Genomic DNA, 25701 nt, shown 5'->3' with positions numbered 1-25701 from the left:
TGTAACTTCATTGTGAAATAAGCGTGGTTTATAATTGTATCCTTTATTAGTTTGTGTTTGTGTAGTAATATATACAAATATCTAAAAATATTCAATATTGAAAATTATTTCATTCACAATATGAACTTGGATTAAAATAATTATAGATATCCTTGCTAAAAATGATAGAATTATCATTCCATGAATACCTCACAAATGCCTGCATAATATATAACAGCAACTTTGAATATGAACTAATTACACAAGGCCATGGTTTTGAGAATTTCTCTTGATAATGGATACTTAAAGAGAAGGATTCATGACACTTTGGTAATGTGAGTAAATGTACAACTCTAGAAATTCTGAGAGTACAGTAAGGAGATGCCTAACAATGTTTCTGGGACATTGAAGTAGTTCCATGGGAGAATTACAGCCTGAGTTATAAACTTTGAAGCTATAAGCAAGCACAAGAAATGAGATCAATCATTCTTGTAAAGCAACAGCAAAAACAAAGGCACAGAGTATTAAAGGCATCTCAGAAAAATGCAAGTGTTTGGAGAGAGAAACTATATGGAAAGTGTGGACTAGCTGAAAGCAAGTTCTTCAATTTTGAGCCTTTATGGGCCCACCACCAAACATCAATGCTATATGAGGACAATAAAAACAAGAACAAACACAGAAAATAACCACAAAGAAAACAGACATCATTCCTTACATTAGCACATGTTACAGATCTGAGAGTTCAAGTTGATGTCGCACATGTGAACAAGTACTACCCATGAGCCTCTGTGTTAGGTTTCAGAAGCACAAAGAGGTAAGACACATTCTGGCCACAGAAAAGCTGACAGTTTACAAGGGAAATAGACACAAAAACAGCTAGTCCACACGTAGGTTTTAGATGTAATTAAACAATCTAAGGAAAAGAAATTATTGCATTTCAATGGCTATTTAAGAGGCCTCAATTTCAGTGTTCAAAATCAAACTCTTACACTGAAAACATACAAACCTATTTAGTACTTCCTCATTTCAGGTAATGTCACCATTGTCAACACAAACATGACAAAAATATGGTATTTATATTTCAAGTCTCCCTCTCCCTTATCTACATTTACCATAAAGTCACCAGATAATGTAAACCCTACCATCTTAGTCTAAAATATTCACTTTTCCCCATCTCTTTTCCTATACTCATCCAATCTCAAACCCCACTGGAACACATATTTGAGAACATCTTAACTTGTCTCTCCCTGTTTTGTTCTCCCAAAACCTCCTTAGAGTAGCCACAAAACATCTTCAAATTGCAAATTAGAACAGGTCTCACTGGCAATGAATTCTCATTATGCTTTGAAATAGGATAGTAATCTAGTGCCCTGTAAATTGAACCTTAAAAGAATTTCACGTTTTAGAGTTCTATAACCTAACTTGAAAATATAATGTCACTAAAAAGGGCCTACTCAGGACCTGACACAAGTACCATGTTTACCTTAAATTGCAGCATTTCATCCTTATGGTAGGTCACCTGCAGGTGGAGGGGATCCACAGGTGTGGAGGGGAAGGTGTTGGCATAAACAGAAGGCTTTAAGGAGATGTCAGCCGTGGCCCCATGGGAGTTGTACTGGACATTGCTCACAGAGTACAGATCATTGACAAAATAGCAATGAGGGACTCCAACAGAACTGGATTCCTGGAAAGGAAAGTTGAGACTGTAGATCAACAGGTGGTCCTAGAGTTGTCAAATAGAAATAATCAGAGATGGCAATCTGTATGAGATGGAGCCAACACATCATTCTTTCATGTACATATAATAAGATATTGACAAAAAGTAAATTTCTAGACACAAAGCAAAATGCTTATTAAAAAATACACCACTCCAATCCACACCTAATCTTCAAGACCAGGTTCCCTGGAAGCCGTGTTTCTATGGAGTTGAAGTACACACCTGGGTACTTGGGCTATGCTCAAGAAATTGCTGCCTAAGGTTAACGATCTGGGTGTCCATCAACACCTCAGTGAGGTTACCTCCCAGGCACAGCCTCGGGCAATGCAGTTTGCTTCAGAAGCACCATGCTCATCAGGGTAGCAGTCTATTTTTTCTTCATCTCTGATGATTGTGTTCCACTCCACTGTGTATTCCTCTCCCAGCACAAGACTGATCTCTGTGATGATGGCAACCTGAAGGAGTGGAAAACAAAGGAAAAATTCCTTTGCTGGACAAAGGCCTGGCAATGTCTAAGTATTTTTAATTACACATGTAGGCATCAGACCAGACTCTAAGCAATCTAAGTGACATTTGATTGTAGTTACTATGAAGGAGCTATACATATGGAAGAGGGAATATTCAGTAGCAATATGGCAAATGTCACAACTCTATCAAAATCTTGAGCATTATATTGTGGAAGTAATGAGATCAAATAAAACCTGCTGTGATCACCCTTTTCCTTTCCTTTACTGAGTCCTTCACCTCTTCAATTTGTCAATGAATTTCTTGCTAATCTGACATTAAATTTACCTTCTTGCCATCCAGTCGCCAAACCAATGTCTCCCACCAGACTGTAGTGGTGGTAAGAACAGAGGAATAGAATCATTTGTCTACGTCCTCATTTCCATTTTTCTTTGGAATCATAGACAGTTATTTCAATTCTTTGGGCCTCAGTTTTAAAACTGCACAACTGGTGAGTTGGAAAAATCTTTCTATATTCTTCCATTTCTAACATCCAAGGGTCTTCAGTTCTCTATTCCCAAATACTCAAAACTTGAAAGCTTTTAGGATACCACCTGTCATGCCAAAATTTAATGTTTTTCTGTGTGTTTTTCTTATCTTTGGCATGTCCTTAAACAGCAATTTGCATATTTAACATTCTCATTTGTTGAAGCAATAAGACTTCATTTTAAAGATCATCAACATTTTCCCTGTTTCTCTGCTTATGTGTTGCATCTGTCTTTCCTTCAAATCTCACCCTACCCCCACCTCCAACAAGACCATGTTTCAAAGATCATTGAGATTGTGTTAGAATTCAGTCAAGTGTGACCGTCTTGATTTGGCACCACACATCCTCCAAAGTGTGACCACTAGTTTCGCCATGTTCAGAGCAATGTTCTTGCAAAGAGAATCCAACTTAAGGTGGCTACCCGAGATTTATGGACTGACAATGCAGGACTATTCTCAGTCCCAGTTGGCTTATTTTGCTTTCTCAACTTGGAGTGGTTTGCCATAAAAACGTCCCTTCAGGAAGACATAATTCATTGCTTCCTTCCTTGCTCTTTCCCAAATTTTAGTAAACAAAAATTCCTCAAAATAGCTCCGTTTTTGACTATGTAGGATAGCTATGACCGTGAATATGTGAATCCTAGTTCCTGGAGAGTTTCTGGCCAGGTATTTATTTCTAGATTTAAGAGTATTTTCTAACCTATTCCTATACCTCTTCTGTCTGTCTCCCTACACACTCTTTCCTCTCTCTCTTCCTATAATGTCCTACAACCAGTGCATGCTGATAGAAACTAAGCATCCACTTCTTTTCATAAAAGAAGAAAAGACTCAATCTCAACAACATTGAGCCATTAAACCATGCCAGCCTGTAAACTACTATGTGTATTACTAGTGTCTACTTCTATAGGACTACCTGCAGAAAGAAAAAAAAAAAGTCCACTTGATACCATTTGAGGCTTTCTTTCCCTTGTAGCTGATGAATCCAGACCTGATATGCCACTTTCAAGGCCAAGCACCGGACCTGTTGTCTTAACAAAGCTCAGCTCAACTGCTCCATTAAACTTTAAACATCAATTAAAACATGAGCGAACATTTCCTATATGTTGGTTTGGTCCTGGGTGTCTTCCCAATTGTTCATGTATATAAATCATGACACCACACTACCCACATTCAAACACTAAAGAGTTCCTCAGGTCTTATTAATTAACTTATTAATCAACTTATTAATCAAATATGAATTGAGCTTGTTTTCCCACGTGAATCCTTCATACACCTTGCACTTTGCCATATACATAACCCAACATATAGAAATTCATTCCTAACTTCATAAAATGTATGTCCTCAAATGTGCTTTCAGAACAAAATGTCTACTGCCATGATAGTACAGGAATAAACTGGCTTATTTTCCCCAAATTTGGAAGGTCTCTCATGAATCATGTTAACCCAGAAGCTACAATGCCAGGTACTGTGGTCAGGACCACTGGAAGAAAGGATTTCTCATAAGACTCAGCATCAGAGTGAAGGATTATAGGCTACTCAGGATGGCCAGGTCTCTTCACAACCAATGAGAAATTATTTATTATTATTATCTAACCAAATAAGTACCCATTGAGTGAAATCACCAAATCTGAATCCTAAACTGGTTTTTAGAACATATATGTTGGAGATAACTTCTACTCATCTCTATAAAGTTTTCAGAGTGGGAACTTCAGTATTTGAACTCATGGGACTCCTGCCTCCCAACTTTACCTTTCAGCATCAGCCATGAGCTTCCAGATCCCTTTTCTTCTTACCTGTTTCATACTTTCCTAACTCTGCTCTCTTATGTATCTTGTAACTAAAATGTTGAAAGTGAAGCCAGTGAGACAGAGGATAACACTGAGAGGCTGGGAAAAGTGGGATCATCATCCCTGCTGAGCAGGACCTCCCTGTCTTTCTAGCTCTGCCCACCACCTCATCACCACTTCCATTCCCAGGACCCTGACTTCCCCACCACAGGCATCCACACAACCTCAGGAAGCAGGAAAACCAAGGTGCTATGAATAATTCTGGAAGAACATCCTCAATACATGGATTTTTACCTTCAGCTGAGCATCATATGTGACCTTGGGAGCAGCCTGACTCAGGACACCATTGTGTTTCACTGTAACGTTGCTGGGTTCCTGTGTCCCAAAGATTTTAATCTGCTGAAATGCTAAATTATTGGGGTCCTTGTAGGTTGCTTGTGAAATCTTCACATCCAGGCGGTTCTGAAAGTCAAAATAGCACAATGAAGCCCAAAGCTGTGCCTCTAAAACACAGATTCTCCAGCCACTCAAATGCTCCATCCTAGACCAGAAGCCCCCCCACTGCTCTGAATGCCTCTTAGCTCTCCCAACTAAGAAATGCTGTGTGCATAAACTTACTTTTATAATACTCTTAGAAAACAAAACAAGCAGGAACAGTCACACACACTCATTTTAGAAATTCACATTGAGTTTAAAAAAAAAAGCACACAGACCAACTGCTTTGATGCATCAATATATTGCCTTCTTTTGATAAGATGGATGATACATTATTGGGACTGAAGTCTTATATGACATTGTGATGTTTACCTATAGCCATTGTTGCTGTCATTTGCTTATTTTTATGAAGATAGAATCATAATCACACACACACAAGCATATACGAGTCTATGGTAGACAAAATCTCATGCCTAAGATTCATAAAAATGTGCTACTCACTTGGGTGGCAGAAAACTCACAGAAAAGATAAACTTTATTGGCCACAGTATCTGAAAGCAGAAGAAAGACGAGTCAGAATGGCCTGCCCACCACACATGAACAATTTTCATCTGCCTCTTCTTAAAGCTCATTCTGCAGACCCTAGGGGCAGGATTTCCTTCCTTTCACGATGCAGTACTATCCCACAATATATATACAGTACTATCCCACAATATATATTCATTCATCTACATGTGATCACAGGTGTTTCTATATCTTAGCTCTTATGAATAATGCTGCAATTAACATGGGGGTGCACATATCTATTTGACAAGCCAATTTCATTTTATTAGATATATACTCAGAAGTGGGATTGCTGGATCTTAGGATAGTTCTATTTTCAATACTTTGTGGAATTTCTATATTGCATCCCAAAATTCCTGTACCAGTTTGCACTTTAAACAGTTTTATTCCACTTTCTCCTCACGATCATCCACACTTGCTATGTCCTCTTTTTCACAGTAAGCATCCTAACAGGTATGAAAAGATATCTCAAAGTAATTTCTCTGCTGAATAGTGATTTTTAAGGACCTTTACATATATGTTTTAGTCAACTTTAGGTTTTCTTCTGAAAAAATTTCAATTCCTTTGTCCATTTTTAAAATCTGGTTATTTATTCACTTGCTATTGAAACACAATTTTCCTGATGTATTTTTTGTGTTAGGACACTTATCAGATATGTGGTTTGCACATATTTTCCCCATCTGTGGGCTCCCTTTTCATACTGTTGATTGTCATGTTGAGCAGATTTCTAGCTTGATGTAGTCCACTGGTTTAATTTTTTACTTTTCTTATCTATACTTTTGGTGGCAACTCCAATTAAATACTTCCAAGACCACTGCATAAAAACCTATTCCCTATTTTTTCGCCAATGAATTATGGCTTTAGCCCTTAACTTTGAGTTTTTAATATATTTTCACAATAGCTGAGATATAGAAATAACCAAATGGTCAACCTACAGATTAATGGAGAACAAATTGTGGTAATACATAAAAGGAATATTATTTAGCCTTAAAAATAAGAAAATCTTGTCATTTCTGACAATATGAGTGAAGCAGGAGTACTCCATAGTAAGAGACACAGCTACACAAAGCAAAGAAAGAAAATACTATATGATCTCATTTACATGTATAATCTACAAAAGATGAATTTATTCAAGCAGAGACTAGAACAGAGGTTGAAACATATGGGGATAGGAAGTACTTGTGATGTGTTGGTATAAACACTCAATTACAAGAAGACAAGTTCTGGTAAAATCCTGCAATAATACTTCCAATAAGAAGGCGTTTAATTGAATTAAGTAGTTGAGGGTTATTTTCATTAATTGAGGTTAGTGTAGAGAATCGAGGTTGTCCTATTAGGACATAGAAGATAATTCGTGTACTGTAGACAGCAGTTAGGGAGGTGGCAAGAAGAGTAATAGTCAGGGCTCAGGCGTTGGTATATGACGTGTTTGCAGATTCAATAATTAGGTCTTTAGAGTAGAATCCGGTTATGAAGGGAGTTCCTGTTAGTGCTAGGCTACCAATAATAAGTGAGGATGAGGTAAATGGAAGGGCCTTGAACAATCCTCCTATTTTTCAAATGTCTTATTCATTGTTTAGGTTATGAATAATTGATCCTGAGCATATGAATAACATAGCTTTAAAGAAAGCATGTGTACAAATATGGAGAAAAGCTAAGTGGGGCTGATTAATTCCAATAGTTACTATTATTAATCCTAATTGGCTTGAAGTGGAGAATGCGATAATCTTTTTAATATCATTTTGGGTAAGGGCACAGATGGCGGTGAATAGAGTAGTAATAGCTCCTAAACAGAGAGTGTTTGGATAGTCTTATTATGTTCTATTAGCGGGTAGAAGTGGATAAGGAGGAAAACTCCTGCTACTACTAATGTACTGGAGTGAAGTAAAGCTGATACAGGAGTTGGACCTTCTATAGCAGAAGGTAATCAAGGATGAAGACTGAATTGGGCAGATTTTCCTGTGGTGGCCAAGAGTAGTCCTAGTAGGGGAAGTAGGGATACATCTATTATGAAGAGTTGTTGTAGTTCTCATGAGTTTGAGTTGAGTGAAAATCATGCTATAGCTAGTACAAATCCGATGTCTCCAATTCGGTTATATAGGATAGCTTGGAGGGCTGCTGTATTAGCATCTGTTCGACCATACCATCAACCAATTAGTAAAAAAGATATAATACCTACTCCTTCTCAGCCAATGAATAGTTAAAATAGGTTGTTGCATGTAACTAGGATTATTATAGTGATGAGGAATAAGAGGAGATATTTGAAGAAATGGTTAATAAAGGGGTCAGAGTGCATGAATCATATTGAGAATTCTATGATTGACCATGTGACGAATAATGCTACAGGAATAAATAATACAGAAAAATAATCTAGCTTAAAGATTATGGAAAGGGTGAATGTTTGAATAGTCATTCAGTGTCAGTTTGAGATAATATGTTCATAATTTGAGTTAATAAACATTAGTGTTGGTATAATGCAGAGTGATAATGCACAAATAATAGAGATTTTTACATAGTTTGGGTAATTAATGTGTTTATAGTGGTCAGTTATGGTGAGGAAAATAGGAAATGAAAGAGTTACAAGTGATGTGAGGATAAGTGAAGAGAATATATTAATTACTTCTATTTGGAGTTGCACCAATTTTTTGGTTCCTAAGACCAACGGATTACTACTATCCTATAAAAGTTAAGAAAGCCGTGGATGTAAACACGGGGAGCATGAATTAGCAGTTCTTGCATGCTTTCTTGGTAAATAAGAGATTACGATTCTCTATTGTTAGATTCACAATCTAAAGTTTTGCTTAAACTATATTTACAGTATAAATGGCCCAGAAAAATGGTAGGGTTGGTTGATAGAATGCTAAGTGGAAAAAGATGAAGAAATATAAGTGTATTTTCCCATGTGAAGGAAGGATTAATATTTAATGTATGGTACGTAAATTTTCCTCGTTGTGTTATAATTAGTATATATAGTGAGTAAAGGGCTGTAATTAATATATTTAGTCCAGTTAAGATAATTGTAACATTTGATCAAGTGAATGATGCTATAATAATGAATAATTCACCAATTAAGTTAATAGAAGGTGGAAGAGCTAGATTGGTTAGGGTAGCTAGAACTCACCATGTTGCTATAAGGGGAAGAATAGACTGTAAGCCTCTGGCTATTGTTATAGTTCGACTATGAATTCGTTCATAATTAATTAACATCTATCACCAGATGGCTGGTGATAGATGTTAATTAATTTGACAGGTAATCATTATAAACAGTACCTGAGTATATGGTTTACATTGAAGATTTTCCATCTTTCCATATCAGTGAAACATTTAAATAAAATAAATTGGATAATATTTAAAAAGCTACACCTTGACATTGAGGAAATTATAAATAGAGTCTCCAAAGAAGCTATGAATCTGCCCTCTCTTTCCAATAGTAACCTTGAGGAGATTCCCTTCCAAGAGTGTTTAGGAATATGCATTAAGGGCATCTATTTCCTAAGATAGGACCCCAAGAATGTTACTAACTGGTGCCAGAAACATGAGGTAAAACATAGTTAGATGCAGATACACTCCAAAAGTACATTCTCCTGGCCTTCCTGATATGTCGTTGACATCTGTTGCTAAGTATTTGGGGGGAGACATTTACATTACTGATGAATTATTGGAATATTCTTGACCATATGTCATCCAGGTGTCCATAGATAATAAAATGAGAGCCTATTATAGATCAGTGGCCAGTGGCACACTGCTGAGAAATAGAGACCTCTTGTCCTCACATTGGTGGTTATCTGATATGTCTCAAGTAGCACAATCAGAAACAAACTCTTCTCTCAAGTGACTTTTGCTACTGTGCCTGGGATATTTCTCCTCCAGCTGCATGACCAGCAAGCGTGAGGGGCCATAACACACAGACATAGGAGGGCAAGCAACACTCTCTCATACCAGACTCACCTATCGATGCCCCATCATCCCAGAAAAGTTCTCCTGATGCTTCATTGTTCTCATCCAGGGCAATGATGAGACCAAGAGGGTTCTGCCGACTGTGGGAAACAGGAGTTACATAACACACAAAGGTCAGGACTCAAAGAATTTTGTCAAATGCTTCAATCATATTTCAAAGTTACTTGGAAAAGATGGTTCTGCTAATTTCAGGAATAAAGGACAAATTAGAAGGTGTTTCTTTCTCTAGACTAAATAATGTCACATGAGATAGAAATACCCCAACCATTATCACTAAATGTTTTTGTAGGAGGCAATAACTTAAACATGAGAATCACTGCAATAAGGACAATGAAAGCAATGTATAAAACCACTATTTATAATAAGACTATTGGCAGAAAAGGAAACCTTATACAAATATATGCAGCCTACCTAAGGACCAGTTTCACTCAGGAAGCAAAAACACACCAAATGGCCCATTTACATAATGCCACTTCCCTTACTTGGTAACTTACTATTATTGGTGTTAGAGAAAAACAAAGCTTTCTAATTTTCTGCCTTAAAATGTAGAACAGGAGCACAAAACAATGCTCAAAGAGATGGTCCAAGTGCTGCAAAGAGAGAATGGGAAGGTAGGAAGAGCCATTTCATTAAGCATCTCCTCATGGCCTCAAGCCTCTGGACTCCCAACTGATCTCTGGGTCCTGTGCGCCCTCCCTGGCCTTAGGTGCCCTACTTCAGCCTCCACTGCACAAGTCAGGCTCTGTGATAACACACTAGCTTGCTGTCATTCTCAGTGCTGTGGCTGCTAAGAAGTTCAAGACACAAAGATTCAAATAAATCGAAAATCATGATCTATTTCACCTACATTGTAAGAGAGATCAGACACTATCTCCAATAAACCAAAGCAACAAATGAACAGTGACACAAAAGGAAGCACTCCAAAATGATACTTCCAGAACGATGGTGGAATAGACATTCTAGAGTACCTATCCAATGGAATACTACTTGATCCTAGATACTTTGCAAAAGAAGTATAATAAAATATTCTTGGGTTTCAAAGATAATAAATACACATCTAACTGAATGAAAAAACAACAGGGGTAAAAAACAATGGGCTATATTCACAAGGGTGTGCAAGAAGTCAAACCTGGAATTTCCCTGGGGCCAATGCCCAATAAGCCTAACACTGGAACCCTAAAACTGGTAACTTAAGAAAGAGAGGCTGAACCTCCTATTGACAAGTGAAACCAGGATCTTTAAAGGACCTGCCTTGTACCCAAAGATAAGGTAATTTGCTTTGGGAGGAGACATACATCTATCTGGGTCCTCAGGGTCACCATGTATGAAAAACAAAATATCACTGAACACACAAGGTATTAAGAGGGCACTAAAGAGTCTGCAGAAATAACTAAGCATAGAGTTACATTCCACTCAGGGCTTCGGCAAGGAAAATTTTAAATAGAGCATAAAATAACTATTGTTGAAATATTTAACAATATTTAGGAGAAAAGAGATACCTGTAAAGGTTAGAAGTTAGACAACTCCAGAAATTCAGAAGGGGCAGCACTCACTCTGCTGGAAGAGCGGGGAGGATTTTTTGTATATGAAATCTGAGATTACTCTGGATCTTCAAGAATCCACTAGGGCTGGACATGTATATTTAAAACTATTTCATGAGATTCTGGTACAACTCCCAGAGAAGAACCACTAAATACATAAATTTGATGTATGCATTCCCAGATGTCAAAAACTGAAGACTATAGGAAGAATTAAAATTTGATTTTGTACAACTCCCTTCCAAACCCTCTTCTCTGATAATATTAGCATAACTTACATTTGTTTTTCTCCAGCTCTAGGGTTGGGAGGCCAAAATGAAAAGTGCAAGATAACTATACCTGCTGGGTATGGTAGTAATCCTAGAGCCTTGGGAGGCCGAGGCAGGAGGATCTTGAGTTCAAAGCCAGCCATTTATTCAAAACTTTTTCCTTCAGTGAGTGCTGAAGGTTCCAAATATGGAAAATGGACCCTACATAAGTCACTGTTAAAACTAATATGTTTCAAATATTTCAGAAATAAAATTTGGTGATCTAAATAATAATAAAAATTGCACAGAGGACTGACTGTATCATTCAGTAGCAAAAATCATAGGTACCATGTTGGAATACCTAGGTCTGTAAAGAATAATAAGTACAGAAACCCAACCTAATGCTGTAAACTGGGTGAATATGTTTGGGGAACATTTGGGCCAGGGCTGGTACACACACACACACAACACACACACACACACACACACACACACACACACACACATATACATTAAGTTATAGGAGGAGAAACAGTTGTTAAAGTTAACTTGGAAGAAGATTGTGAGGGATCTTAAGCACCCTATTATTCAAAGATTTCAGACTTCAAGCAGGAAGCAACAAGTTAAGATTGTCATTTGGGAAAGATAATTTTGGAGTCAGTGTAGACAATAACCTGAACCTAAACACTTAGAGAAAAATAAACAACAGATAGTGTTGGATTAAGGCATAGTATTCCTAAAATCAATAATTTGAAAAATTAAGGTCATAAAGGACCTTCAAAGCAAAGGATGGGTCTCTAAACTTCAAAAAAAAAAAACCCTCCCAGTATATTTAAAAAAAAAACATTACATTTTCAACTATGCGATGATAAAATGTGCACCGATTAATACAAATATAACCTGCACTTTTAAAATAAAAAATTATAAAGGGAAAGTGAATGATATGGAATACTTGAGGTTTGTAGGAAAAGGAAGTTTTGGAACCAAGTTTCAATCACAAAAAATGAAATGGATTCATGGGAAAAAAGAATGGGAAGTTGAGGTTATAGGAGGCTGAACAGAGGATCCCTCATCTAGAAAAGAATGTAAGTGAGGCAAGAACTAAAAGTGCACATAAGTGGTCAAGCCAAGGCAAATAGGGTGACCAGCTGACCCAGTTAGCTCAGAATTGTGTTTTTCCAAGAGATGAGGTTTTCAGTGCTATAACTAAACAACAGCCCTCAGAGGACCAGGGAGGCTAATCTCTTAAGCTATCATGATGGAAATTCAGAGAAATTCTGGAGGTATAAGAGTACAGGTATTGTCATGACCTTTCAAATCTATCTGGGTGCAGCCCCAGATCAACATCTTCTTGAGAAAGACCTGAGGGCAATCCAGGAAGAGTGTGGTGACCCTATCAACATACAGGCATCTCAGCACCTCTGCTCCCCTCACTCCCATACTGCTGCAGCTGCCTCTGGTCCACTGATGGTTGCAGAATTGGATGATTTGAAAAATGATAAAACACAAATCACCAAATGAGCAAAAACATAACAGTAAAGCGAGTTTGGTAAACTGCTTTCTCCTTGAGGGGGATGGTGTTACCCATCAGAAGTCGCAGTGAACCAGTGTGTAAAGAGGAACACTAGCCCTGTACTCACCTCAAGTGTGTGTTCAGTGCAGGCTCCTGCAAGGGCAGGATGTAGCCCCCACGGACATGAAGGTTAATGTGGTTGAGAGGCGCTGCTAGGTCCTTCCACACTCCCCTGGCATTAGTATTTGCACCCTGTGGGATGAGGAAATAGAAGATAAGGGAGAGGACACATTCTGCACCGAACAGTGCATCTGGAAGCAGCCTCCTGTACCCCACTGAACGTGCTACCTGCTCATCAGCACTCAGCACCACCTGATGGTAACCTTCTGCCTTCCCTCAGCTGCTGTGTGAAGTCCTGTTGGGCTGCTTTATGTCTAGGAGGGTCCACTGCCTTTCAGAATGGCTACAGCACATCCCATTTGAGGTCCTAGTGTGGATAACAGCCCACCTTCACCCACAACCTCTTTCTGAGACACAAAGCACAGCTACAGGAGGCTGCACAGCCATTCCTTCACCTCTTGTTGGTTCCTCACACACTGTCCACAATTGCATGTCTGAAACTGCTCCTTCACCAAGTGCCTCCTCAGTCACCATCTGTCCTCAGTCTCCACTCCCACCCACCTAACCAAAGGTTTTGCTTCCTACTTCACAGAGAAGATCAAAGTGAGCTCACATACTTTGTAATTCCTCTTCTTCTACTCCTTACCTGAGTCCTCATGATTCACATCTTTATCCTTCTCATGTGAGAGTGGATCCCTTGTCTGAACCAATCTCTAGAAATCCCAGGGGACCTTACACATTTTCTCAACTAGAGCAGGGCTGCTCAGTGTTGGCACTACTGACATTTGGGGCCAGATCATTCGTTATTGTGAGGTTTCCCTGTACTCTTTGAGGTTTAGCAGCATCTTCAAATTCTACCCACCAAACCCTAATAGCCACTTACTTCTACCCCACTGTGACTTTCCAAATGAAGCCACACATTGACAAATGTCCCCTTGGACACAAAAGTCTAAGGATGGTTCCATAAAGGTAATCAGAGTAGATATTGAAAACAAATAAAATGATGTGTACATTAAAAGTTTGTTTACAAATAGATGAAAGCCAGATTTGGCAGGGGGATAGATTTTACCAATATCTACTGAACAACAAAGAATATGGTCCAAAACATATGAACATTAATTAAAGAATTATTTCTTCACTAATCCTAACCAGGGGAAACTCATTTTTAACAAACATTTAAGTGTTCCTTTTCTCTAAGTAGTTTGCCGCATCAATTTTTATCTTTCCATTTCATTCCTTGCACCTATCCTTCTTCAGCTAAAGCTGTATTCTACTAAAAATATAGGGTAAAAGAAGTCATTCTAGAAAATTTGTTTCTTAGTTCTCACATTTTGCTTTATTTAATGTGGTACACATACATTGTTTTAAATGCATTAGTGTTTATAAAGCAAACATTAGCTCTTCTACATAGTGAGCACCATGGGGAAATATGTCCAGGATGCCAACACCTACAGCTCAGTACAGTGCTTGCACCCGTGTAAGGCAGGGGCCAGTAGGAGACTTGTGAGATGCCAGAAGTGAAAAATGTAGGGAAGACCTCACACCCCAGGTCACACAGTCAAGTTCATCCACACAAAGGTAGGCCACACTACACTGGGTACCCAGGGTCCTCTCTGGTTTAACCCTACCCCAGGCCCTGCAGCAGAAAGTCTCAACACACTAAAACAACTGTTAGTGAATAGCACAGTCCACATGCACACTCAGGGCCAAGGCTAAACTCAACAAAGTTGCCTGCTCTCTGCCCTGAAAGTCCTGGCAGGAAAGCCCACAGCAGAATCCAAACACGTTGCCACCCAAAGAACAGACCCACAGGCAATAAAGAAGGGAAGACAGGAATGAGTGTTCCACAAGACATAGAAGAGAGGACTGCGCTTCCATTGCCTCACCCTGTTCTCACACAATCCCACTGCAATCCCTAGGATGAGAGGGGCCAGCACATGTGTTGCTGCCCACCTTCCTCCCCATTTCTAGTCTCCCACATCGTTCTCCTCAGGAAGTCAGAAGAGGAAGCCTGACATCAGTGTGAGGACACTCCTCAGTCTTCTTCAAGAATCATCTGTTTTCTAAAGGAACCCCCATCATGGAAAACAAATTCAAACACCTTGTTCTTTCACCTGGACTCCAGGACACAGGCCAACCCTACACCACAGCCTTCTTCTCCTTCTTCTTTTGTCAATGCCTGTACACCTACTAGATTTGCAAGTAGAGGCCCAGGTCTGTGGATCCTTTGCACACTGCCTCATAGTCCACTTACTTAGGTAATTAATACAGAGTAATTTTGTTTCAGCATCTATACTGTAGAAGAAGAAATGTGAAAGAAGAGAGAGGGTGAAAGAACTCTCTCTGTATTTAGGGATTTTTCATTAGGGGAGGATAAAAGTAAAAACTATAGCACAATTTCAAGAACTTACTAGTTTTTCAGAACAGGGAAGAGTGAATGTAGAAGAAAAGACAATAAATGGCATGAATTCCCACAACAAGCTGAGTGAGAAACTAGATGTGCTGTTTCTCAATGCTCCTGTGAAAGAGTGGATCTGGCCCATGTGGAGGAGAGAAAACTGAGGCCACAAGGTTGTAAGCCACTTCTAAGAGACCATACAGCCAACTTGTTGCCTGAGGTCTATCAGATGTAAAATCTTTGTACCTACATGTTGCAAGTTGGAGAAATATTGAGAAAAACTTACTGTGTAGTAATCATACCAGCGGGCTTCAGGGAAATAGGCATTCACATTTCTGGCATTCTAAAATTAAACACAAACAAGCTGTGAGCATGAGGCACTGTTCTCAAGACCTATGAAGCAATACAGGCAGGAAAGGGATAGCCAGTGTGTGGTGGCCAATACCCATCTGTCTCAGAGCCCTAAATAGATCAGCATTACTGAGGAAGTCTTCCATTCTTCAACATTTCAAACACAAAAATAACACACAAAAGTTCACAGTCCCAAAACAAGGGGCTTCCACATAAGCCTTAGGGATCTAGGAAGTCACAAACGAGAATTATATTTGCTCACAGCCTCACAGGGATATCCCTCTAGAAGATAAACACCTAGGGGTAGATGTGGATCAGGAGAACACTCTGGAGGCAGAACAGGTTTGAGAAAAGTGTGATCTCTTGGTGTTTTAATCAGAATCCTAAGCTTCGATGGATGAAGTGAAGACATGGTCCTTGCTGCCTGTAGGACCTTGCACAAAAGCAAGGCAAGGCTGGAAGAGGCAAAGGAAGCCTCACTGGGCTAGTAGGGGTTCTCAGGAAAGCCTGTTTCATTGGTGACCATGACTATAATGGATTCTTTACACTGAGGCCCCATCTAACCCGGGATGCCTTATTTAATCAATAAAGTAAAATGATATCTCAATACATCATGAGGCTACCATTTTTTAATTGATTGTCCAATAAACCTGAACTTCTAGGAACTAGAGGAAACTGAGGCCAGAACACCCATGTGCTGCACTTCTGCTCAGAAGGAGAGGAAGACACAAAGGTAGAACAAGCACCCATGTCCCGGGATCTACACACTCCAGGCTTCTTCTCCTGCCCCTATTCACACACCCTCACACCTGGGATCCACCACACATCTGAGGCCTCCATACTCACAGCCTGCAGCACAGGGCTGACAAGAAAGGCTGGACCCAGCAGGAACTGATCATCTATGTCCCATGTCACCTGGTCTGACACAAACCTGGGAAGGGTAAGAAGATGTCACAGTCAGAGTCACAGCTCAAGTCTCCAAGGAACAACTCAAGTTCAGAGGCAGGTCTCTCATCCAACTCCATTTTATGTCATCCTTAGTCTTAGTCTAGATTGATCAGGAACATACAGGCTCCAACACTGTACATGTCATCGTCCCTCAAATTCACTTCCTCCATGGAAGCTTAAGTTTAGATATGTTCTGTCATTTAAAAAATCCTTCACTGCATTCACATGGTATGTTATAAATGCAAGGAAGGCCCTCAATGCCTTTTTTTGTGAACTCATTTTGGCCTCAGTTCATATAATCAAAGAGTTATACCAGATACAGAGGTCTCTACATGCACAAATTAGAAAGAAATCAGGCTGTGTTGCATCATTTCAAATATTTGTCACTCAATAAATAGTCTTTCATCAAAGACACATGGTGTGAAAAACATGGGTTCCAAGTGTGGTCTCAGCTTGGAGATAAAAATAACACATGATAAAAAGAACACATGTCTTGGTTTGGAAGAAATATTTGTTTACATCAACTGCCACCTTATAAAATCTGTTAGTTGCTTGGATCCCAGCTTGGCACTTACTCGTGCAGAAGAGGCCGCACCACAGTGCTGCCCTCCATGTGCGCCTTGAACATCAAGGTGTACAGATATGGCAACAGGGTGTATCGGGTCTCCATCACACTCCTGGAAATATTCACAAAGGCAGCATCCCAGGACACAGGGTCTTGTCTCTAAGGAATAAAAGCACAGGTGTTGAGAGCCCAACCCAGGGACCCTAGGGGACAAAGGAGGTAAAGAAAAGCTTGATCCAAGTACATCACACACAGCTAAGCTAAAGGTGATCAAATACACTTAATAGTCTGATAATAGTCAATGAGGATCTTCCACTAGAGCTCATGGAACTTTGCCAGAAGAAACACTTCAAGTGGTATACTTGGAGCAATCCTTCCTACACCTAAAGAATCCTCTGATAATCCTGAGTATTTTGGCAATTGTGAGGAGCTTGGATGGCTTTGAAAATCTCCCAGGAACAAAGATGGTCTGGACTGTGACTCCAAGGTGAAGGCTGCACAGCTTGTGAGGCAGAGCACGTGAGGAAGGAGGAAGGTCCTACCCTGGTGCCAATGGTGTTGTGGTTCCTGGAGAAGGGGTAAAAGGCTCCCAGCTGCATCCAGCGAGCACACATCTCATACTCAGCATCTTGGAAGAACCCACAGATATCTGCTCCCGTCTGAAACCAGAGGAAATGAAACCAGCCTGTGGGTGATTGCCCAGGGGTGTCAGTGTCCTCTTAGGGATGAGAGGAGCAAAGGTCACTTACATAGGAGATGCCAAAGAGGCTGAACTCCATCATGCCTGCAATGAGAACCACGGCTGTCAGGAGAGGCATGTGTGTGCCCTGCCCTCTGCTCCCTCCTTTCCCAAGGCCACCAGCTCCCTTCCCTGCAGCAGAGGCCCCTGGGCACAAGCCACACACCAATGATAGATTTCTTCAGCTGGTCCCATGCGGCAGTGTTGTCTCCCAGCCAGTGTCCTCCCCAGCGGCCAGAGGAGGGGAATGTGGAGCGGGTGATGACGATCCCTCGCTGTCCAGTCACCTCCTGCACAGCTCTGGTAGGAGGGGAATGTACAGGTGAATTGAGGACACAGCAAGAAGAATGGATGTAGAGCATCCCCCTCTATAGCTCTTGAGCCAGGTACTTGGTGAGAAAATATGATCTATATATTTGGAAGGAATATTGAAATCTATGCAATGGAAAGGACCCTAGTGACTTATGGAATGCCTAGCAGGGGTATATCGTCTTATAATACTTTATAATGAATTGCACCACATTGTAGATTCACTGGATTAGCCCTCCACACACAAAATCACTAAATCTTGCTATTATTTGTCCTTTGTTTTCTTTATTTGAGAAGAAGAGGGAAAATCACTTTATGGAATATACTTGGAATAATTTGTATTAATAATTCAGTTTTAAAGTGGTACTATGCTAATTCCACAGAAGGTCCACTTACTATATAAGAATAAAAAAGAATGCAGATATATATATATATGTGACATTTTCATACACATGGGAGTGATGTCCATCCCATGACCTCTTGTAACTAATACTATTACAGAAACAACTATATTGTGTAATACTTACTGAAGTGACCCTATGATTGTTCCCAGTTAGGCCTACTAATTTCTCATTGATAAGACTATGACTGATTTTAATCCATACTCCAAATTTTAATAACAGTGTCTGGCTCCATGTTGAAGGATTTTTTTAATATTTAACAATTCCTGTGGGGTTATAATTAAATACTCTTTAACCATTGGAAAGAATTCTGGCAAGAAAACTAGGGAAGCTATGCCCATTACTCCCTTTCCCCCTATAGCCTATGCCAATTCAGAAGGAAGACAATCACTCACTCATATGTGGGTCTGGTCTGGGACCACCCGTACAGGCTATGAACATCATAGTGCCGCACCCGAGAGCCGTCTGGAAGGATCTGCTCACTCTCCATGCATAGGGTCTTACTGCTTAGGCCCCGGTCCCTGGACTCCAAATCTGAGGGAAAAGATTTAGGAAGGTGAAATCAAGCCCTGATTCTTTTAAGCCTTTAATCTCTTTAAGGGACTGAACTCTGGAACTAAAGACTAACCTGACCTCAGCTTGTTTCCTGGAGGAAGCTGAGATATGGAAAATGACAAGGGCTTTTCAAAAACAATCAAATTGGGTTTAAGCTAGACTTTGAATATGTAAATTATTTCATTTCATTTTATCATCATTCTAAGAAAAAGATAGGGTTACCTGTCCTACAGTTTAGAGCACTAAGATTTGGAAAACTGAATCATCTGTGGAAGGACACAAGATTCATGGAAAGAATATTTTCTGGAGCCTGGATATATATGCAAGAACACCTCAATCATTCATCGGTTCCACAACACAGAGCTACTTTACCAACTACTTTACCAATTGTGAAATAACTTCCTGTGGATAAACTAATTAATTTCAAAGAGCATTTGGATCTTAAAACATTCACAGGACTCACGATTGAAGGCCTACTGTCCAAAGCAGCAGCGTTTTGAATGGGATTTGGGGAGATCATAAGGGCTCTAACCATATCAACTTGTTAATATATTGATGAATTCAGAGATGAGCAAGCTATTAACGGGTATGGCAGTTGGGTCCGACTTGAGGAAACAGGTTACCAGGGGCATGCCTCTCAATGATAATTATGTTCCAGGTCCCTCCCCTCCCACCCCAAATCCTGGCAACAATGTGGTGAACAGTTTCCTCTATAACTAGGGACTAAAATTCTTTCCTCCTTTAAAAATTTAAAAGATTTAAAAATCTTTCCTCCTTTAAAAATGGTTATCTTGGGTATGTTCTGACAGACTTGGAAATTGGAATAGATTCAGTGTTCTTTGGACAAATCAAGAATTTGCCCAAGGAATTCAATCACATGCACACATACTACTGGTAAAGTGCTTCAAATGTTTTAAGTCTCTGGCCTCAATAAATCACAGCAACCCTGAATGTGTTCCCTGAGTGATCGGGGCAAATCTCTGCCTCTTGAGCTCTTGCAATAGTCATCTTTCTTCCAGCCAGTGCAGGTGGAGGAACCCCAGGGTCCTTACGTGGCATGTAGGGAGGACGGTTCAGACTGGCATCACTGCAGCCTGCAGGAACAGCCCCATTGACAAAGCTCGCTGGTTCATTCATATCCTAGAAATGTCAGACACAGACATCACTTACTTTTAAAGATAGTTACCTACTGAAAATTCAGAGACAACAAAATATTGAATAAATCATCTAATATCTAACAATCCTTACAGATTGGTGCCATGGGAGATTCACCAAATTCTGGTGAGATTTGTACAGAACGCTCAATTACCTCTATAGAATTATTGTCTACAGAGGTTAAAAAAAAAAATCTCTCTTAAACCAATCAAAATTCCAAGGATTTCCACCTCTCACCCTCCAAGTGAGATAGCAGGACTCTGGTGGGGTACTATGTAACAGGGGAATCAGGGCTGCTCCACTCGCCACTGGAAGAAATGCTGTCCTAAATCTTTTAATTATTTCTTGGATGATTATCATCATCTTTACTAAATATCAGTGCTCCACATGGTCTTAAGCAATGATAGATACACACACACACACACTTACAATCCACATGCCATCAAACTTCAAGCTCTTCTCTGGATTCTGTGGATTGGAGTATAGTTCTGCAATTTCCCTCTTCCACCACAAGGCAGTTGAATTACGGAAAAAATCTGGGAAGGCCACATAAGCTCGGTATGCCTATAAAAACAAAATATAATTCATTTCAGCCAAACAAATACATTAGAAAATAAACAGGCATCTTCTAAGAACTCCATGATACTAAGTACCACTTGATGGTAGAGAGTGCTAGTCTGAACAGAGCCTACATATTGTCTGGGTTTACTAGAAATATACTGAGGGTATTGAAGAAAATAAGGATGAATTTCACATATTTGAAAATGACCATAAACTGTTTCCTCTTCATACCATCATAAATGGTATCAAATTAACACCCTGACTCACTGTCCCCTGCTTCAAGATGCCCAGCCTCCAATTTCTATCTGGCCATTTCTTAAGCTCTCCTTGAAGATCCTGCAGGAGGCAGGGAGCAACTGTAGCTGGAAAGGGAAGGTATCATAGGTACTCTACTAGAGGGAAGGCAATGTACTGGAGGCATGGTATTGTGTCATTTCCACTGGGAACATGCGGAAGTGGAGAGATTACATTTCATGACATTAGACTGGCATGCATGAGTGTTTTCTATGGCTTCAGAACCACATGTGCATTGCAGTCCTGTGTAACATACTATGGGAGAGCTTAAGGAGGAAGCTTTAATAAATCTCTTTTTCTTCGCTCAAACAGGAAGAGTGATGTCTTCATCTGAGCATGAAAAGTGGATCCAAGGAATCACTTCTGAACAAGACTTTAAACTTTGCAGAAGAAATGACCTTGTCTTATATTCTTCTGATTGATTTCTAGATTCTCAACAATACACACCTTAGAACCTACCACAAAAATAAGAAAATGATAATAAATTTTCTGGGCTCAAACACCTCACAGCAGCAAATATCAGTGAATGTCTATGTACTCCATGTTGTTGCTTAGGGCACATCATAGCCTTTGGTGTGTCTCAAAACAATTGCTGCCTCTTTGTATATTATAGGAATCACAGAGATCAATAATGCTGGTGTTGAGGTAGAGTCAATGACACAAAGACTTGATGTAGGGGCACTCCAGCTCTCATACACAATACAACACAGGCAAGTAGAAACTCATGTTTCTAGGTAAAAGACAAAAAAGGAACACCAAAAAATATGGAAATTGATTGGCATGCACAGATCTGGCTCACAGGGATTGAAAGGAGTTCCAGCTATGGTCGTGTCAGAAACCATGACAGGGGAGGGGTGTGGGTATTAGAGAAAATGGCCAAGATCAGTTGTTCCTGGCTGAGAATTGCATCCTATGTGGGATATAAGGGCAGTTATGCCAAGCAGAGTTCAATAACCTAACTACATGCTGCTGGAATGACCCTTGCCCATACACTAAATATTCTCTGCCATTCTCGAATTTAATCCTTGTATTGCTTCTGTCCTCACTTTCCCTGATCTTCAAACAGAGATGTGCACATATGTAGGAATGGCCCAAGATGGCTTAACACAGTTCACTGCATATTACCCTAACTCAATTCCCAGAATTACTGAATCACATATGCAAGTTTTGACCCAGAAATCTACTATTCCATGGGTTTTCGGCCATTTGTTTGCTTGTTTGTTTGCTTTCCTGTTTGTATCATTTGTCCTCAGCAATGCCAGACCTGGACATGACTAATCTCAACATAGCCAGCCTCACCATGCAGGTCTCATATAAATTTTATACTTGTTCAGTCTCCTGACAGAGCTATCTAATGAAGTGTTTCTCATCAAAGGCACAATTGGCACTTGGGGCAAGAGAATTATTTGTAAAAAATACCCTGCTATCAGAGTTATGTGCACCTATAGTCACTGCTCACTAAATGTCACATGGTGCTCCCATAGCGCAGTGATAACCCACACTGACACACAGACTTCTGAATCCCCTCGATACCATAGTTAGAATGGCCTAATGGCTGACTAGCTATAGAATTCATAAGGTAATAACCAATCCTATAATTGATGAAAGCACACATCTACCAATGTAAACATCTAGAGACAGGGAATACATGTCTCATAATGTCTCTGCCATGATCAGTTGTTTGTCCACATGAAGTACTTGGATGGCCAAACTTCAAGTGACCCTCTATAAAAGTCAACTAGGTTTTCTCCCTTGAATTGTTACTAAAGACATACCCAGATACATGATTAGATGAATGAACAGTCAGGTTGATCAATTCATTTATAGATAATAGATATGGAGAGTAGGAAAAAAAATTAAATTGAGTCTGAATCATTCTTTCTAATCTTCACACTTTACCCAAGTTCAGGTTCTATTTCTTCTACTACATCTACCTCCACCATGTACAATAGCCAAGCAGGTTGGGGTCCCAGGTTGGGGTCTATCATTTTGCATCTAGAGGACTTCTGCTACCTACCATCCGGGGTCCCAAACGTCAGAGACCAGCACCAGGTAACTCTACACCACTGGATCACAGCATTGTCTGTTATTACTGCTGTGTGAAGGTATCCCATTCCTGAGGCCTTGCTCATAAAAATATGATGGTTCTATCTAAATGTAGATCTTTCTCTCTAGGAACAACTAATTTCTAGTCTTAAAAAGGCATGAATATTTGGCCCTAGTCCTCCCTTCCTTGGGAAGCGGAGTCTTTCTCCTATACATCCATCCACTGGCTAGAATCTTATATTGCCTGGAAAAAGATCCCAAAGGGGTCTTTGTCCAGAAATGCTAAGTGGCTAACACCATAATTCATGGCTGCTGTTCTCTATTCCCAGAGTGCTGATATTTCTGCAATTTAATCCATGATCTTGATAGAGTTTTGAGACACTAAAACTCATACTTCTTTGCTAACCACACAGAATCTTGCTTCATTTTTCCTTCAACCCTTGAAGATGCCCTGGGGAAGCAGGACTTCCCAACTCCTCTGTGGAAGTTCATAGACTTCACATTCCCTACTACAGTGCCTGGCCAGAAAGAATAATTATTGTAGAATAAGGGATAAATACAGTAAGGATGTCCAGAAGAGTAACTCTCCACATGAGTTCCCACCCTACCCTGAGGGCCATGTTCCAGGTAGCACACAATTGATGATAAACAGGCTGAGGGAGTTGGTACACAGCTTGACCTCACAATCAGGCTGAAGGCTCCCTGGACAAGTAGGAAACCATGTAGGTGTTCAAGCAACAAATGCTTCTGAAGCTGAAAGGAAACTAGGTCGGAATCATGGGACACCTTGATCCATTACAAGCAAGAAGCTACTACAAAGATGGGTCAAACTTTCAATTAAATGCTAGAAACCAAGAGGTAAAAGTCAGAGGAGAGATCCTAGGCAAGATGGAGGTGGGGGTCAAGATTATAAGTGTGAAGAGGAAGAAGACCATCCATGAAAAAAAAAAAAAAGATGTGCAGAGGGAAAATCCCAATCACTAAGACAAAAGTTGGAGATTCTATTTACAAGGGATACCCAAGGCAATGACAATCTCAAGAATTATACTAATTCTAAAAACAGAGAGCTCATCTTCAGGTTTCATGGAGTGGAGAGTCCATGGCCCTTTGAAATATGACATGCCTGGACTAGAAATGAACATTGTGTGATCAAAGCCATATAATGTAATAATTTTTAACTCTTTGAGTAAGAAATCCCACAGATAGCAATACCTACTCTCCCCAACCTGGAAGAATACCATATGTAAAGGCGCCAGCATACACTGACACCCAGGATGTATTTCCTAAGTAGGGCATGTACAGTATAGTGGGTACAGCTGCCCAACTAACACAAAGAGCCTTTTACCTCCACTTGACTGTCCCAGTCTAGAGAGCTGTTAACAACAATATCAGGGTAATCAGGCCACACCTGCAGAAAGAAAAATAGTTAACAGCAATGTACTAGGCAATTTACCTATGTAGGATTACCTAAGACTGTCAACCACAGCCCTACAGAGTAATAGAACTTTTGATTATCATGTAGGGTTTATCAATATGAAAGTGAAATCCACAAAGTCCTCAATATATCAATAAATACTAACTAAGAAATGGAAACTAATGACTTCAGTATCCACAAGAAACAGGTAAAACACACACAACACACAAACTATGGCCCTCTCCCACGATGGAGACTAGTAGTCACCACTTAGATCATACCTTTCCCCAGACAATGCCTCCACCATTTGGATATTTGATGAAGACATCATCCTCCACTCCCCGAGTGAAGGCAGGATAGGGCTTTGTCTCATTGCCAGAAATGGCTGGGTCCTGCAAGCAAAGCACAAGTCAGTTGGCAAAACAAAGAGAGAGATTGACAAGGGACAGAGAAAAAGAACTTCTTCATTGGGAGGTCCCTAGCTTCCACCTGCCCTCTAGAGTTTCTGGGAATCTCTGGAAATATACTTTTCTTATTGTACTTGGAGTTTTCTGTTCTTCATATGGATAGAGGGACAAGAAAAGTGGTTCTCCACCAAAGCCCAGTCCTCCTCCCAACACACTCCATCTACACAGGCACAAAAGGACTCACCAGGATGAGGATGACCCGCATCCCATCAGCCCTCATGCGATTGATCAGGGCTGGAAACCCAGCAAACTTGGGGCTGAGGGTAAAGTCCAGCTGGCGCTCCATGTAGTCAATGTCTGAGTACTGCACATCCTGGGGGAGGACACAAGGAAACAGTGGCTGCTGGTGCTGAAAGTCCAGCTCCCAGAGGAGAACCACTCTCCCCTACTGATGGTGAATTCAAATGGCTTCCTTTTACCCTTGTAAATCCCTGTTCCATCATTTCTTCTTTATGGATCCTTAGAAATCATTTAATTTTTCAAGTTTTCACTCATAGAAAAAAGATCCTACTCAGCCAAAACTAGGATAATGATTCCTGTCAGAAAGGATTGTTGTCAGGATAAATAAAATCACCAGATGAAATATTGTTTTGTCAATAGCCACATAGGAATTATTGTAGGGGCTGGACATACTGTCAATGGTTCATGTT

General features: G+C 40.0%; 1 protein-coding gene across 3 annotated transcripts in view; it reads right to left on the bottom strand.

The window, feature by feature from the left end:
• Mgam (maltase-glucoamylase) overlaps nt 1-25701 on the bottom strand; it is a 172920-nt gene that overhangs the window by 82978 nt on the left and 64241 nt on the right. The window contains exons 32-49 of one of the 3 annotated variants that reach the window (XM_078040676.1): nt 25236-25364; nt 24866-24976; nt 24516-24578; nt 20699-20833; nt 20167-20254; nt 18955-19093; nt 18016-18149; nt 17860-17894; nt 17653-17769; nt 17121-17269; nt 16444-16528; nt 15533-15589; nt 12856-12980; nt 9421-9509; nt 5410-5459; nt 4768-4935; nt 1999-2151; nt 1463-1663 (exon numbers count right to left, since the gene is read on the bottom strand). The exons of 1 other annotated variant lie outside the window; for it this stretch is intronic. In XM_078040676.1, the coding sequence (XP_077896802.1) occupies nt 1463-1663; nt 1999-2151; nt 4768-4935; nt 5410-5459; nt 9421-9509; nt 12856-12980; nt 15533-15589; nt 16444-16528; nt 17121-17269; nt 17653-17769; nt 17860-17894; nt 18016-18149; nt 18955-19093; nt 20167-20254; nt 20699-20833; nt 24516-24578; nt 24866-24976; nt 25236-25364 (2028 nt within the window). The remainder of the gene's footprint in view (nt 1-1462; nt 1664-1998; nt 2152-4767; nt 4936-5409; nt 5460-9420; nt 9510-12855; nt 12981-15532; nt 15590-16443; nt 16529-17120; nt 17270-17652; nt 17770-17859; nt 17895-18015; nt 18150-18954; nt 19094-20166; nt 20255-20698; nt 20834-24515; nt 24579-24865; nt 24977-25235; nt 25365-25701) is intronic. One more of the 3 variants, XM_078040678.1, reaches the window with a different exon arrangement.

The sequence above is a fragment of the Ictidomys tridecemlineatus genome, chromosome 2 (genome assembly GCF_052094955.1).
Source record: "Ictidomys tridecemlineatus isolate mIctTri1 chromosome 2, mIctTri1.hap1, whole genome shotgun sequence".
NCBI lineage: Eukaryota > Metazoa > Chordata > Mammalia > Rodentia > Sciuridae > Ictidomys > Ictidomys tridecemlineatus.
The sequence above is the reverse complement of the archived record's forward strand: the minus strand, read 5'-3'. Positions and strand labels throughout refer to the sequence as shown.